At 36.9% G+C, this 15,615-nt stretch overlaps 1 protein-coding gene across 1 annotated transcript; it reads right to left on the bottom strand.

The window, feature by feature from the left end:
* Positions 1 to 197: 197 nt before the first annotated feature.
* LOC140889075 (uncharacterized) lies at positions 198 to 833 on the bottom strand. Its single transcript, XM_073296779.1, has 2 exons — positions 556 to 833; positions 198 to 411 (listed from the first exon to the last, which is right to left on the bottom strand). Exons 1-2 carry the CDS (start codon positions 831 to 833, stop codon positions 198 to 200), a joined length of 492 nt encoding a protein of 163 aa, XP_073152880.1.
* Between the last annotated feature and the right edge of the window lie 14,782 nt (positions 834 to 15,615).

Here is a 15,615-nt window from a genome sequence, read left to right as displayed (position 1 = left end):
TCTCCTACTCCTCCTGGAGTCGGAAACTTCAGCTTCATATGATATGTCGATCCGATGGCTTGGAATATATTGAGACTTGGTCGTCCCAATATCACATTGTATGCAGATGAAGACTTTACTACAAGGAATTTCACCATCTTAGTAGACCGTTTGGGGTAAGAGCCCAAGGAAAGAGGAAGCGTTACTTCTCCCAAAGCTTAAACTATTTCTCCGGAAAATCCGACTAGTGGAGTGTTGACTGGAGTTAACTGTGCATTACTAATACCCAACTTGTAGAATGCATCATGAAAAATTATGTCGGCCGAACTTCCTGAATCCACTAAAATTTTCTTTACCCAAAAATTGGAAATTGTGGCTGAGATGATTAAAGCATCATTATGGGAACCCCGAGGGTTCTTCAGATCTTTGTCGCTGAATGATAATCCATCTTGGATAGTTCCAATTTCATACACTGGCAAGGAAGTGGGGATAGACAAATTGTTGGTTCCTTTTGCTGCCCGCAGAAGGGTTTTTATGCATTTTTCGAGTTGCCACAAGCAGGACCCCAATGATTACGGCGTAACTCCTCCAGTGGGCAAATTTTCATCAGCGCGTTCATGTTGTTTCCCAGTTTCATCATGCCGCTTTTGATAGTCACATTTCGGTTGTTCGTCCCGACGCCTGTCATCTTGCTTTTCATCGCGGGACTTGTCCACAAAATTCCCCAAATGTCCGCGCTTTTTGAGTTTTTCAATTTCTGCTCGCAAACTGAAGCAATCTTCTGTAGTATGACCTTTATCTTTATGAAAATGGCAGTACTTGTCCGAACGTTTGCACTTTGGATTATTCTGCATTGGGCGAGGGGGATGCAACAATCCTTGTTTTTTAGCCACTACCAGTATATCGGTCAGACGTGCATTGAGGGGTATATTCTGGAGGCGGGGGCTCTACGCTATTCGCTCTCGTCTTGCTTTCTAATATCTGATTTATCTTCTTCTCTCTTTCTTTTATTCAAGTAGTGTGGCTCTACAGATTCTTCAACCCGTATGTATTTCTCAGCTCTTTCCAATAATTTCCCTAAGTTTTTGGGCGTCCTTCCCGCTATTGATTCCTTGAACTTCCGATGGCGCAAGTTTTGTTGCATTATCCAGCTAACAAATCATGTTTCACGTGTAAGACTTCGTGCAACGCATGAGTAAATCGCCGAACATAGTCCCTCAAACTTTCTCCTTCTTTTTGAATGATCGTGAACAAATACACTATTATTTTTGGGTATTTCTTGTTAATTGAGAATTGCTGGATGAAGCAGTCAGTAAGTTGCTCCAAATTGGAAATAGATCCAGAGGGTAACTTATTGAACCACGTGAGTTCTCTTCCTGATAATGTTGTCCTAAATATCTTACAGTTCGCAACATCCGTGATATCATACAAATCTGCTTTCGCGTAGAACTTGTCAATATGGTCTTGGGGGTCACTTGTTCCATCGAACTCAGGTAAGCTGGGGATTTTGACCCCTTTTGGTAGCGCTTTAGATAGGATGTCATCAGTGAAGGGACTTCGACGTGACGGCAAGATTGCTGACGAATTCTCTCCAGTTACATATGTGCGAGATCCATCCTTCTGGGTTGGATTAGTGATTTGTTTTCGTCAGAAGTGTCATGAATTGTGTGAACACTTGCTTCATCGTCTTTTTGAGTATTATTTTTCTTGGTCCCATCAGCATCTTTGTCATTAACTTTAGACTTAGTTTTCTTTGGGTTTTCTTTATTAGGATCACCAGATGATGAACCCTCACTCTGAACCTTTTTCTTGGTGCTTTTGCGCTTACGGGATTCCAAATACTGAGCAACTGCATCCTTTGCTTCGAGTGCGGCTGTTTTTTCTATTAGTGCAGTCAAGGCTTCATGGGTGAGGGTAATGCTTGGAGGTGCGTTTCCATTGTTATTATTTCCTTCAGAAATTTTTGAAGTAATATGTGCTCTCAATGACGTAAAGAAAAAGTTCCCACAGACGGCGCCAAGCTAATGTAGCCAAAAATCACTTGTACTTGACATGTTGCTTCCGCAAAGTCCGGAGTATCAATAAGTCCTTGTACGTTCCCTTGGGAGATCTTCAGTGGGTTGTTCTTACGTTACAAAACAAAGTCAGAGGAGCCGGGAGGGTTCCCGGCGAAGACACTCCGACGCTCAAGTCAGTGATTACTCAAGGAATAATAATCGAGAGTAGAATGTTATAGTGCTAAATAAAATGAGTACCTTAATAATGAGGTGACTTGAGCTCTTTATAGATATTCGGAGAGTTTCACGAGCTTGAGCCTCTTATGGGCTTTTGTAGAATTCAGGGCATGCTTGAATTATATATATATATATATATATATATATAATATTTAAATAAGCTTGGGCCTAAAAAATATTTGGAGTGGACCTTCATGATTGGGCTCAAGCCCAGTTGAATTTTTAGGTGTAACCTATCAATAGGATATGCACAAAAGTGCTATTCTATTAATAAAAGTTCTAGTGTAGATATTACAACTTTAGATTGTAGGATTTCCTTCCTTTCAAATCTCTAAGTCTAGAATCTTTAAATTTAAATGTCAAGAATGAAATTCACTAGTCCAGGTCCAAAAAGGCTAATTTGGGAAATTTAGAGAATTACGCGTGAAAATGCGATTACACGATTTTCTTTACTCGAAAAATTTAAAATAAAAATTTTCTTTTTCTTTTCTTCATCTCTCATGAATTTTTTTGGCCATCTAAATTTAAAATACGAGATTTTCCCGCCATGTCCACCTTTGCCGCGTGCCGGAGCCGGAGCCGAAGGTCACAAATTTCAAGTATCTCAAGAAATTAAATTCAAATATTGGCGAAATTAAATTCTAAGAAAATATAAATCATTTAAATCACCATGAATTTTAAAATTTTAAATATCAAAACAAATTTAGGCATGAAATTTAAATTATGGAACTTCGACGTCACAAAAAAAACATTTTAAGAAATTTAAACACTAACTTAGAAATTAAATCAATACTTTAATTATTTTGATGTCACAGTAATAAATAAAATATTTTAATAATAAATAGGGTGATTAAAAATAATTTAAATAAACTAAATGATTGTTTAAAATTCATTTAAATAAATAAACAAGGGATAAAAATCTTTAAAACGGCTTGAAAAAATTAAAAGCATTTAAATAAAAAGCTATACATTTAAAATGATTTAAAATAACTGGCCGCTAAACTTAAGTTATTTAAAATAAATAAGTTAGACAATATAAACTATTTAAATAAATAAGCGGTTAAAATCATTTAAACAAGTATCCAATAAACTCCAAGTTTAAATATTTAAAACAATTAACTTGCACAATAAAAATCATTTCAACAAATAAACTTAAAAGATTAAAAGAATTATTTAAATAATTAATTTAATAAAAAATATTTGAATAAACAATTAATATTTTATCAACAAATAATTCAGATAAAGAATTTTAAACCGATTAAATTTAAAAATAATAATTATAATGTTAATTTATTTTAATGCATATGATTTAATAGATTGGATTTTGGGTGCTACAATTCTCTTCTAGGTCTTGGTTGTATTCTTATGCAAAGGAAGCACGCGATATCTTATGATTCGAGACAGTTGAAACTACACGGGACTCGTTATCCGATTCATGATCTCGAGCTAGCCGCTATCGTGTTTGAATTGAAGATATGGCGTCACTATCTTTATGGTGAGTCCTTCGAAATATTTTATGATCACAAGAGCTTGAAATATTTGTTTTCACAGTCAGAGCTGAATATGAGACAGAGGAGGTGGTTAGATCTACTGATAGATTTCGACTGTGAGATCAAGTATTATCCAGGGAAGTCGAATGCAGCTGCTGATGCATTGAGCCGAAAGCTTTGTTCCTTATCTCTTTCTACCATCGGTGTTTCTCGTTTGATTGACGAATGTTGCACTTCTGGTTTGGAGTTTGAATCAGATAGTGGGTCTATCAGAGTTTGTGCTATCCAAGCCGAGCCAGAGTTATTTGTGTCGATCAGGGAAGCACAGAGATCCGATGTGAGTATCCAGAATTTGATAGAGAAAGTCAGATCAGGACACCAGTCTGAATTCCAGGGTAGGGATGATATCTGGTTTGTGAATAATCATATTGTTGTGCCTGATGTTTCTGAGTTGAGACAGCGTATTCTGCGAGAGGTACATAGCAGTCGATTCAGTGTTCATCCTGGTGGCCGGAAGATGTCTAACGATCTGAGACGTCAGTTCTGGTGGAAGAATTTGAAGAGTGATGTCACGAGTTTTGTATTCCGATGCTTGAACTGTCAGCAGGTGAAGGCTGAGAGGAAGAGACCTGGTGGTCTGCTGCACAGCTTATCTGTTCCTGAATGGAAATGTGATCACATATATATGGATTTAGTCACGAAACTACCACGATCTGTTCAAGGATATGATGCTATCTGGGTAGTGATTGACAGATTGACGAACTCTGTGTGCTTTATTCATTACAGAACGACTTATCGACACGATCAGATGACAGAGTTGTATGTCAGGGAGATCATTCGATTGCACGGTGTGCCATAGTCGATCATTTCTGACCAAGATCCTCGGTTTACTTCTCACTTCTGACACAATATACAGGAGGCTCTTGGTAGTCGTTTGCACTTGGGTATGGCGTGTCATCCTCAGACCGATGCTCAGTCAGAGCGGACGATTCAGACTCTGGAGGATATGCTCCAAGCAGTGGTGCTTGACTTTGGCACCAGTTGGCAGGATTTGTTTCCTTTGGTCGAGTTTTTGAACATCAAATGCTTTCAGACGAGTATTGGTATGACACCTTCCGAAGCGTTGTAGGGAAAAAAGTGCAGATCTCCTCTGTACAGGGATGTGATTTATGGGTCGCCTGATTTGGGACCTGATTTGATTCGTGACATGGCTGAGCAGGTGAATATTATTCTTTTGAGAATGAAGACTGCTCAGGATAGACAGGCGAAGTATGCGAATATCAGACGCAGACCTCTATCTTTTGATCAGGAAGACCGAGTATTTTTGAAGATTTCTCCTTTCAGAGGCACTGTTCAATTCGTGAAGCAAGGGAAGTTGTCACCGAGATTCATAGGTCCGTACGTGATTCTGGAGAAGATAGGCAATATTTCCTAAAGATTAGTTCTTCTTTCTTCTTTATCTGGTATTCACGACGTTTTTCACGTCTCTATGTTGCGGAAATATCATCCAGATCCTTCGCATATTCTTCAGCCTGACGAGGCTGAATTGGATGAGACCCTGAGCTACTTCGAGATACCGATTCAGATCCTTGACAGAAAGGAGAAACAGCTTAGAAACAAGTCGATTCCATTGTTGAAGATTCAGTGGAGTCATCACGGAGTCGAGGAAGCGACTTGGGAGACAGAATCTGATATAAGACAGAGATTTCCGGACTTATTTATCTGACACGAGTCCTTATTCAATTTCTTGATTCTTTATTCTCTATCTTATGTGTTGATTTTATCTGATTTCGAGGACGAAATCTATTCTTAAGGGGGAGAATTGTAACGCCCCGAATTTATCTTAATTGAGTTTATTTGAGATAACCGGAGATTTTATTATTCGAGGGCCGTTTTGATTTATATCAGGGACCATTTTGCAATTTTTGTAAATTTCAGGGACTAAAGTGCAAAAATGAGCTTTGTTATATATTCTTGAGTTTGACTAAGTCTCTTAATTCCTCCATCTTCTTCCTCCAAGACGTTTCCTCCATTGAAGATGTGTGAAACGTGACTTTGAGCTTTAATATTTTGGTTTCTGTTCGATGCGTCCGTTAGAAATTAAATATGAAGGCATATTCGCGATCACGGTTGCGAGAGCTTCGTTCTATCGTAAGTATTTATTTGATTAGATATATTTTATTTTTCGAAGGTAGTTGAAATTCGTTTCTTTTTTGGTATGATGTTCTTGAACTAGTTCTTATCGTTTATTATCAGTCAGATCAGAAATAAAACGTCGTTTGGAATTGTTATGATTTTTGAGGCATGATTCGAAAATTGAAGTTTTGAGAATTGGAGGGTTTAAGTCTTTATTGATGATTTGGTATTGATTTGAGTTGGTTTCGATATTGTATTGCTGTCTGCGTTTCAAGTTGATCGATTTATAGCCATTATGCCGCCGGTTTGAGTTTGGGATTTTTGATCAATTGTATTTTTTATACATATTCGAATTGAGTCATTGAATGATGTTGATTTGTTTACATCTCCGTACAGATTGGTTTGAAGGCCGATAGCTTGGAATTAAAGAGTTTGAATCTCGAGAGATTGAAGACGGTATAATATTGTACTTCTTGACTATTTGATTTGAATTCGAATAGCTTTTGAATCGAATTATCTTTTGATTGTTTAGGATTGGAACTTTCGATCAAAGAGAGGTATAAGATAACATTGGATGGAATAGGACGATTAACTCGAATCCGGATTGATTCGAGTGTCCTAGAGAAATCACATACTTGAATGTTTATGTGAATTAATTGAATTATATGATTGAATGTTTTAGTTTTCATATGCATTCATATTGAGCCGAACATTTCTTTTCATTTGAATTAGATGATCTGGGGATTATAGTCTAGTGGCACTGGTAGGCGAATTACTACAGTGGCCGATCAACTCTCTATTGAATGCCTTAGAGTCTGGAGGATTGAAGTATACATCGTCCACCTCGAAAGGGGAAGTCGGTGTGATTGTTGTGATATTTCATCCTCGGGATCCCAACCAAATAATTGAGGAACCGATTTACCTTTTGATTATCCGGATTGATAATCTAGACTTTTGAAGTCATGCATTCATCTACTCTCATTTTGAATATCTGGAAGTTGATGTATTTCATTTTGAGATGCCTTTTTGATATAGCATGTTTGTCTCATTTATTGGGACTTATTCTTATCGGTTATCCGGTTGTTGTCTTGTATTTGTATGTGTTCTTGGCAAAAGGTGGGGCAGGACCGAGTCAGAGATCGCATGGCTAGGTGGTTGTGACGATAGAAGTGAGGATCTGTTGTAGGAGTTGTATTTGAAATTCGAACTTATTTTGTATTCGTATTGAATAAACTGGACCAAGCATGTTCTACTAGTTTGAATATTGTATAACTCTAGAACTACCTTGTATTGGATTATGAATATTGATTGGATTGAGTTGTGCACGTTGAGTTGTTTTTGTATTGGAGATTGAGCAAAAGAGCAAATTCTGGAATTTTGTTCAGAGTTGTTCTCGCTCGATCGGTTGAGTTTTACCGACCGAGCGAGGATGCCTGTAATGTTTTATTAAGGCAGAGTTTTGTTCGCTCGATCGGTGAAGTTTTACCGATCAAGCAAGAGGTCCTGAAATGCTTGGGAAGGGATTTGCTCGCTCGATTGGTAAGACTTTACCGATCGAGCGAGGCCTGTAGCTGGGAAAATAAAGTTTTTTTTATGGTTCTTCTTTATTTCTTTGGACCTTTACTTACCGATGTATGATTGTATTTATTCAAGATTATTGGATTAGAATCGTGGTCCTCGCAACAAAGTTACTGTCTCAAACCGTGACCACACGAACCCATGCACGGATGCATGTCCGGGGTCCGTGCATGAAAAAATCCTGAACATTACAACAACGCGAAGGTACACAGACTTAGGCACGGGGTCTGTGCCCTATAAATTTTTTGAAAAATAAAAGATCAGACAGCAGAACATGCAACTCCCAAAACCAACTCAAATACTCAAATCTCAATATACAGCATGCATAAATCCAGTACATGATGATTCTAAATTGTACAAATATTCGAACAATTAGTACATGCATCAATTCTAAGTTCTTCAATTCAAAATACACAAATACAAATGAGTTCAAATACAAAGTTCGACTTCTAAAACCAAGTCCTCACTTTTATCATCCCAACTCGATCTAGTCATGCTGCCTCTGACTCGAACCCGCCTCACCTGTTGCCAAGCACACTTACAAAGACAAGACAACAGCCAAATAACTCCGGTGAGAATAACATTCCTAGTAAAAAAGACATAACAAGTAATTCACATAATATATCAAATCTTGATATACATAACGACAAGGCAAGCAATTCAAGTAGTATATCAACAACCTGAAATATCGACAACTCAATTCAAAATGCAATAAAATGCAATGCATGTCTTTAAGGGGTTCAAGATTATCTAATCAAATAAAAAATTGGTTTTCTTCTTTAATTGGGATCCCGAGTTTGAGATATATCACCGCAATCTTACCGAATTTCCCGATCGAAATAAATGCGGCATATCTCGCTCCTCTAGACTTTGGAGAACTATAGAGAGTTAGTCGGGTCACTATAGTTCGTCTCAACTACATATGCCCCTCAACTATAATCCCCAAATCATCTAATTCGAACTGTGAACAAATCATTGGCTCAATATGTATGCATATGATAATCGTAATACATTTAAGAAATTCAACTCAATGCATTTAATCAACCTAAACAGGTAATCATGCATGTATGTGATTTAGGGACTCATGAATCAAACGAAACACGAGTATTCATACCTTATTCAATTGATATCATCTTTTACCTTTTTATTCGGTTCGACGTAGCTGCAATTCGGACAAGATACAAGAACAAAAATTCTAATCAAAATCCATTCAATCGTAATTCAACGATTAAGTCAACTCATTACCGATTCTCGAGAAATTCTTAAACGATTCGAATTTTGCCAGTTTTGAACTCCATGATCTTCAACCAAATCTGTACGGAGATATAAAAGAATCCAATATCAACCAATCAATCCAAATCAAATTCGAAATTCAATCAAAATCCCAAAATCCGAAAATCTCAATCCGCCGGCATCACGACTATAAACTGATCGACCGAAAAACACAGACAACAATATCACGATCCAACAAAAATCCCAACATCAATAATTCAACTAGAACAACTGAAAACCCAACAAAACCCAATAACCCATTTTCGAATTTAGCCCATAAAATCATAACAAATCTGAACGACGATCTGACTTCAAATACACGATCTATCCTAGCTCAAGAACGATATTTCCAAAAATCATCAAATTCTAATGGCATCCAAAAATTGAAGTATATATGATCGAAGATAAACATACAGTAGAACGAAGCACTCGCAGCTGTGATTGCAAATATACCTTTGGATTGAAATTCTATCGGACGGATCTTGCAAAACCGAAAAATGAAAATCTTGGGGAAGCTTTAATGGTGATGGATTGGCTAAGGAAGAACTAAGAAGAAGAATGAATTCCATCACACGCCTCTCACTCCTTCTTAAAAGTAAAGACCAAGTCAAAATAAACAAATTGCACTTTGGTCCTTGAATTTTCCCAATTTTGCAATTCAGTCCCTGATCAAATATCAATTAAATCCTCAAATTTCTTAATCTTTGATTATCAATCTTAATCTCTTATAATCTTGATTAGGCTAATTTTGGGGCATTACAATTCTCCCCCTCTAAGAACTGATTTTTTCTTCGAAATCGAATACGGTTCAATCTCATAAGATAATAGATAGAGTCAAAACTGCAATAAAAATTCCATCTCAGAACTAACTCTGAAATTGCTGCTCCATTCAAACTCTATTTCCCAAATCTCTTCTTAAAATCCATATCGGCTCAACTGCGCTGTCACAAATAAATAGGTTGATCCGGAGCTGCTTCACTGTTCGGTCAAAAAAATCGGAAACTATCAAAGCAACTCAAAGACTCATCAAAATCAGTCTCAACATCAAAAGAAAATCTGGAAATTCAGCAACAAGTGACGTGAAACATGTCGTGAAAACCAGAAAGAGACGGAACAAATGCATGTCTAAAGGCACGATCGACTATCTTCTTCAGAATCTCCTACGAATCGGTCAATCTTGGAGATGATTTCTTTCTTCTCAAATCAGACAAAACTTCTTCTCATTCTCATTGATTAAAAATACAGAGATCTGCATTGGAAATTCGAATACTTTGTCTATATATTCCAAATCGTTTTCATTCTTGACAGAAAATCTTCATCTGTCTATCCAAACCTTGAAACATATCTGGTCCCAATTCAGGGGACTCAGAAAAATAATCCCAATACAAATGAGATGTTCATTTCTTCTCGTACAACTAATCGAAAGATGTCATCAAGATAATCATCTGATAGGTGTTTTGTACAATAACTTCATAAGAGTTAGCGAAACACATCAACTAATACCATAATCAAGTACTATCGCTTCGCAATATCCTCTAAATCTAAATCGCCTGATCTAGATGTCCGTCGTTCTGAGGATAAACAACTGAACTCAGATGTAATCGAACATCAAAAGTCTCCTCGAAGACTATGCCAAAAGAAAGGGTGACTCGAGGATCTCTGTCTGAAATAACTAAATTCGGCAAATCAAGCAATCTGACAATCTTTTCGACAAAAATTCAATCATCTGGTCGTGTCTGAAATTCATTCTGTACGGAATACAGTAGCAGATTCCATCAATCGGTTAAACATACTCAGATGACATCTCAATCTCAGACTGATCGATAGCTTCGGAACAATATTCATCGAAAAGAAATCCTCTCTCCATTCTGAACAGAATAAACTGTACAACCGACAATCAGATCATTCTCTCTCTCATCTATCAACTGCGGACAGTTCAGAACATCAAAAGCCATACTTCGAACCTCATTATTTATCTTCCTATATCATCAAACATCTTTTGGTCATCTGGAAGAACATTGAATAGACTCCAAAGTGCCAATTTCAAGATATGCTATCTCAAACCGAAACACCTGGCACAACTATACGAATATTCCCAAATAAGGCATTGGCACTGACCTGAAACTTAGACTGTATCCACATCTGATTTTTCTTCATCGGTTTCTCCTATCTGTTCCAGACTCTAATCAGAAGTGCGGCAATCATCGGTCAAAGAGAACAACGGTAGTAGATAAAATAAGAACAGATCATTCGGCTTAAAATCTTAGTTGTTGTATTCGATTCCTCCGGATCATACTAGAATTAGCAGTCAGAGTCTTCATCATATCTAACTCTCTCCTCCATCTCATATTCAGTTTGGACTGCAAAAATCAATACTTCAACTTCTAAGATCAGAACAGATTTTGAAAATCTCTTCGCAAAGAAAGTGATGCCAGATCTTCCAAGCAATAAGATTGCTTCCAATACAAGATCATGAATCAAACTTCGGGACTCGTACGGATTTAGCTACCTCGTGCCTAAGATATTTTGAGATTCATCTGAATAAAAATATTCCAAATCTCGATAAGAAAAGAAAGCAATGTACTGAAGATGATCAGTACAAAAAGAATAAAGGATACTGAAGAACTGATCAATCTCTTCTTCAGGTCAATAACACTGATCTCATAAGATTTGGTCCAGATAAAAGTTCATTCTTCAGAGATAGTTGAGTAATCGGATTCACATACGATAAGAATCTCTCAAAGAATCTGCTATAGAACTCAATAAACCCAAAATCTTCAACTTTCAGGTACAGATGACGATCTAGATCAATTCATACCATCTTCAGTCTTGAGGTGATCAACAGAATTTCCGGCTCAAAAGATAATATGATCGAGGAAACGACAACTCGATCAAATCAGAATTCAGACTTCGATAGAATAGCATGCAACTGCTCGGCACACAAAACTATAATACGATTCTCAAATGCTCTGCATGATCAATACGATTCTCGTTCCGAAAGTACAAGAAAATCATCGATAAGGATATTTATGAATTTAACTAAATATCTCTTAAAGATTCGGCTCTTAAAATTCATAAACACTGCAGGAGCATTGCCAATTCAAACTTCCTGACAGAAATTCAAGCGGCCATACCTCATTCTGAAATGATCTTTAGAATGCTTCCTTCACGAACCCTCAGTTGATGATATTCTGATTTCCATCAGTGTTGAACTCGATCTGCAATCGGGATCAAAACTGGAAGTTCATTTTGAACAACGCCAGCAAATCTATAACCACGGGTGTATCAACCAGATCGGGTTACAATTCAGGACATCAACTGCAAACATCGATAATTCCTCCGCACATTTCTGTAATCAAACGGTCATTTGATAAAACAAATATCAAGAAATCATAGAATAAAAAATTCTTACCGGAGGATTTCCATACGTCTATCGGCTCGGATCTAAATCTGACAACTTTTTGAAAACAATCCACAGTTTCCCTGTACTGATTAAAGTAGTTAAACAGAAAATACAATCAAATCTGATACTTCAGCACCAAACTGCCTAGTTCAATCTTATTCACATCCAATAAAAGTTCAATGTTTCGGACTAACCTCGCCGCAATTCTAGTCCTCTTCTCAAACGAAAATAGCAACTACTGAATCCAAAATCTCAGAAGGCAGAGAATGAATCATAACCAATTCCTCATATAAAAATGTAGGGAAAGAACCAATATCTATCAATCAAAATACCAATTCCTCATCGGAGGTTGATTCAAATTCTGATCAACTCCCAATTGGTTCTGCTGTGGCGGCTGAAAAGAGTGAAAATTTTGTGATCGATCAGCACCTCACTGAGGACACATTCTAGCATAGTGTCCGGGCTGATGACAAATATGACAGGTCCCACGAATTCCAAGACAAGGCTCACTGAGGTTTCGACCTCCACAATTGCTGCAAGATATACCTGAAGATCCAGAACTCTGTCCTGAACCAAACTATTTTGATCCACTGGAGCTAGAAGAACTGCTTCCAGACTTCTTGAATTGTTTTCCTCTCGGTTGCAAAAGATCACTAGTGGTACTTCCTCTATATCTCGTTGAATTTTGGAACGGGATCTGCTGAAGAAATTTTGATTTAAATAAACTCCAAGAAAATATCGTACCTTGATTTCCCAAAGCTTTATTCTTTGAAATCCACCAACCTTTAGAAATCCCCAGAAGTTTGTACACAACTAACCAAATTCGACGGTCATCGTTGTAGTCAAGAGAATCAAACAATTGATCGATTTCTTCTAACCAATTCTCGCACTCCATAGCATTCTCGGTACTCCTCGGAGTCGATGGTTGAAAAGTCTGAAACATCATCAAAAAGGCTTCCATCGGCGTCGAAGTAAAATCCATTACTCAGTCGCAGAACAATCTCGTTCAATCGTGGTTCGCTGCTGTATGTTTCCTATTCAAAATTCATCGAGGAAACATATATCATATTAAAGAGAATTAGGACACAAATATCTCAAATTCAATCATTTCGTGTTCATAATCTCTATTCAATAATCATTCCATCTCAGATATTCAAATCCGCATTTCTAATATATCATGCTTTAATATTTAACTAATAATCATGCTTCGTAATTTAAATCACATAATCATGTAATTAAAATAATTCATGAAATAATAAAGCATGTTCGCTTGAAATTTAAATAATCATTTAAATAATTCAATCACATGCAAGAATTCAATTCATGCCGACTCGATCTACCCCGCTCACTTCTAATTCAATCCAAGATCTTATCTATCTGATACCAATTAATGTGAGAACCTTGATTCTAATCATCTAATCCAAATAAATCAATAATATAATCCACAGAGATTCCGGAAAAAAAGGTAAGAAATTTTTTTTAAAGGCATGCTCGGACCCCGTGCACCCTCCGTGCCCGGGTCCATGCATTAGTCTGTAGAGAAAACTTTGAAAAGGAAAATACACGGACCCCGTGCACACCTCCGTGCTCGGGTCCATGCCCAACATTTCAAAATCACAAAGTTACTGTCTCGAACCGTGACCACACGGACCCATGAACTAATGCATATCCGGGGTCCGTTCATGAACAAATCCTGAAAATTACAAAAACGCGAAGGTACACAGACCCCTACATGGACGTGGGCACAACATGCAACCGTGCCCTATAAATTTTTTGAAAAATAAAAGATCAGACAGCAGAACATGCAACTCCCAAAACCAACTCAAATACTCAAATCTCAATATATAACATGCATAAATCCAGTACATGATAATTCTAAGTTGTAAAAATATTCGAACGACTAGAACATGCATCAATTTTAAGTTCTTCAATTCAAAATACACAAATACAAACGAGTTCGAATACAAAGTTTGACTTCTAAAACCAAGTCCTTACTTCTATTATCCCAACTCGATCTAGTCATGCTTCCTCTGACTCGAACCTGTCCCACCTGTTGCAAAGCACACATACAAAGACAAAACAATAGCCGGATAACTCCGGTGAGAATAACATTCCCAGTAAAAGAGACATAACAAGTAATTCACATAATATATCAAATCCTGATATACGTAAAAACAAGACAAGCAATTCAAGTAGTATATCACAACCTGAAATATCAAAAACTCAATTCAAAATGCAATAAAATGCAATGCATGTCTTTTAGGGGTTCAAGATTATCTAATCAGATAAATAATGGGTTTTCCTCTTTAATTGGGATCCCTAGGCCGAGATATATCACCGCGATCTCACCGACTTTCCCAATCAAGGTAAATGCGGCATATCTTGCTCCTCTAGACTTTGGAGCACTATAGACAGTTAGTCGGGTCACTGCAGTTCGTCTCAACTACATATGCCCCTCAACTATAATCCTCAAATCGTCTAATTCGAACTGTGATTTGTGAACAAATCATTGGCTCAATATGTATGCATAAGATAATCGTAATACATTTAAGAAATTCAACTCAATGCATTTAATCAACCTAAACAGGTAATCATGCATGTATGTGATTTAGGGACTCGTGAATCAAACGAAACACGAGTATTCATCCCTTATCCAATCGATATCATCTTTTACATTTTTCTTCGGTTTGACGTAGCTGCAATTCGGACAAGCTACAAGAACAAAAATTCTAATCATAATCCATTCAATCGTAATTCAACAATTAAAGTCAACTCGTTACCGATTCTCGAACAATTATTCAGCGATTCAAATTCTTCCAATTCTGAACTCCACGGTCTTCAATCATAAAAGAATCCAATATCAACCAATAAATCCAAATCAAATCGAAATTCAATCAAAATCCCAAAATCCAAAAATCTCAAACCGGCGGCATAACGGCTATAAACTGATCAACCAAAAACCACAGACAACAATATAACGATCAAAAAAAACTTCCAACATCACTAATTCAACTAGAAAAACTCAAAACCCAACAAAATCCAATACCCCATTTTCGAATTTAGCCTATAAAATCATAACAAATTCGAACGACGTTATTTTTCTGATCCGACTTCAAATACACGATCTATCCTAGCTCAAGAACGATATATCAGAAAATAATCAAATTCTAACGGAAACCAAAAATTGAAGTATATTTTATCGAAGATAAACTTACATTAGAACGAAGCTCTGGCAGCCGTGATCGCGAATATACCTTTGGATTGAAATTCTATCGGATGGATCTTGCAAAACCAAAAAATGAAAAGCTTGGGGAAGCTTTAATGGTGATGGTTCGGCCAATGAATAAGGAAGAAGAAGAATGAATGCCATCACACGCCTCTCACTACTTTTTAAAATAAAATACCATGTCAAAATAAAGAAATCTCGCTTCGGTCCCTAAATTTTCCCAATTTTTCAATTCAGTCTCTGATCAAATATCAATTAAATCCTCAAATTTCTTAATCTTTGATTATCAATCTTAAT

This window comes from Henckelia pumila, chromosome 3 (genome assembly GCF_033568475.1).
Source record: "Henckelia pumila isolate YLH828 chromosome 3, ASM3356847v2, whole genome shotgun sequence".
NCBI classification, from domain to species: domain Eukaryota; kingdom Viridiplantae; phylum Streptophyta; class Magnoliopsida; order Lamiales; family Gesneriaceae; genus Henckelia; species Henckelia pumila.
The sequence above is the reverse complement of the archived record's forward strand: the minus strand, read 5'-3'. Positions and strand labels throughout refer to the sequence as shown.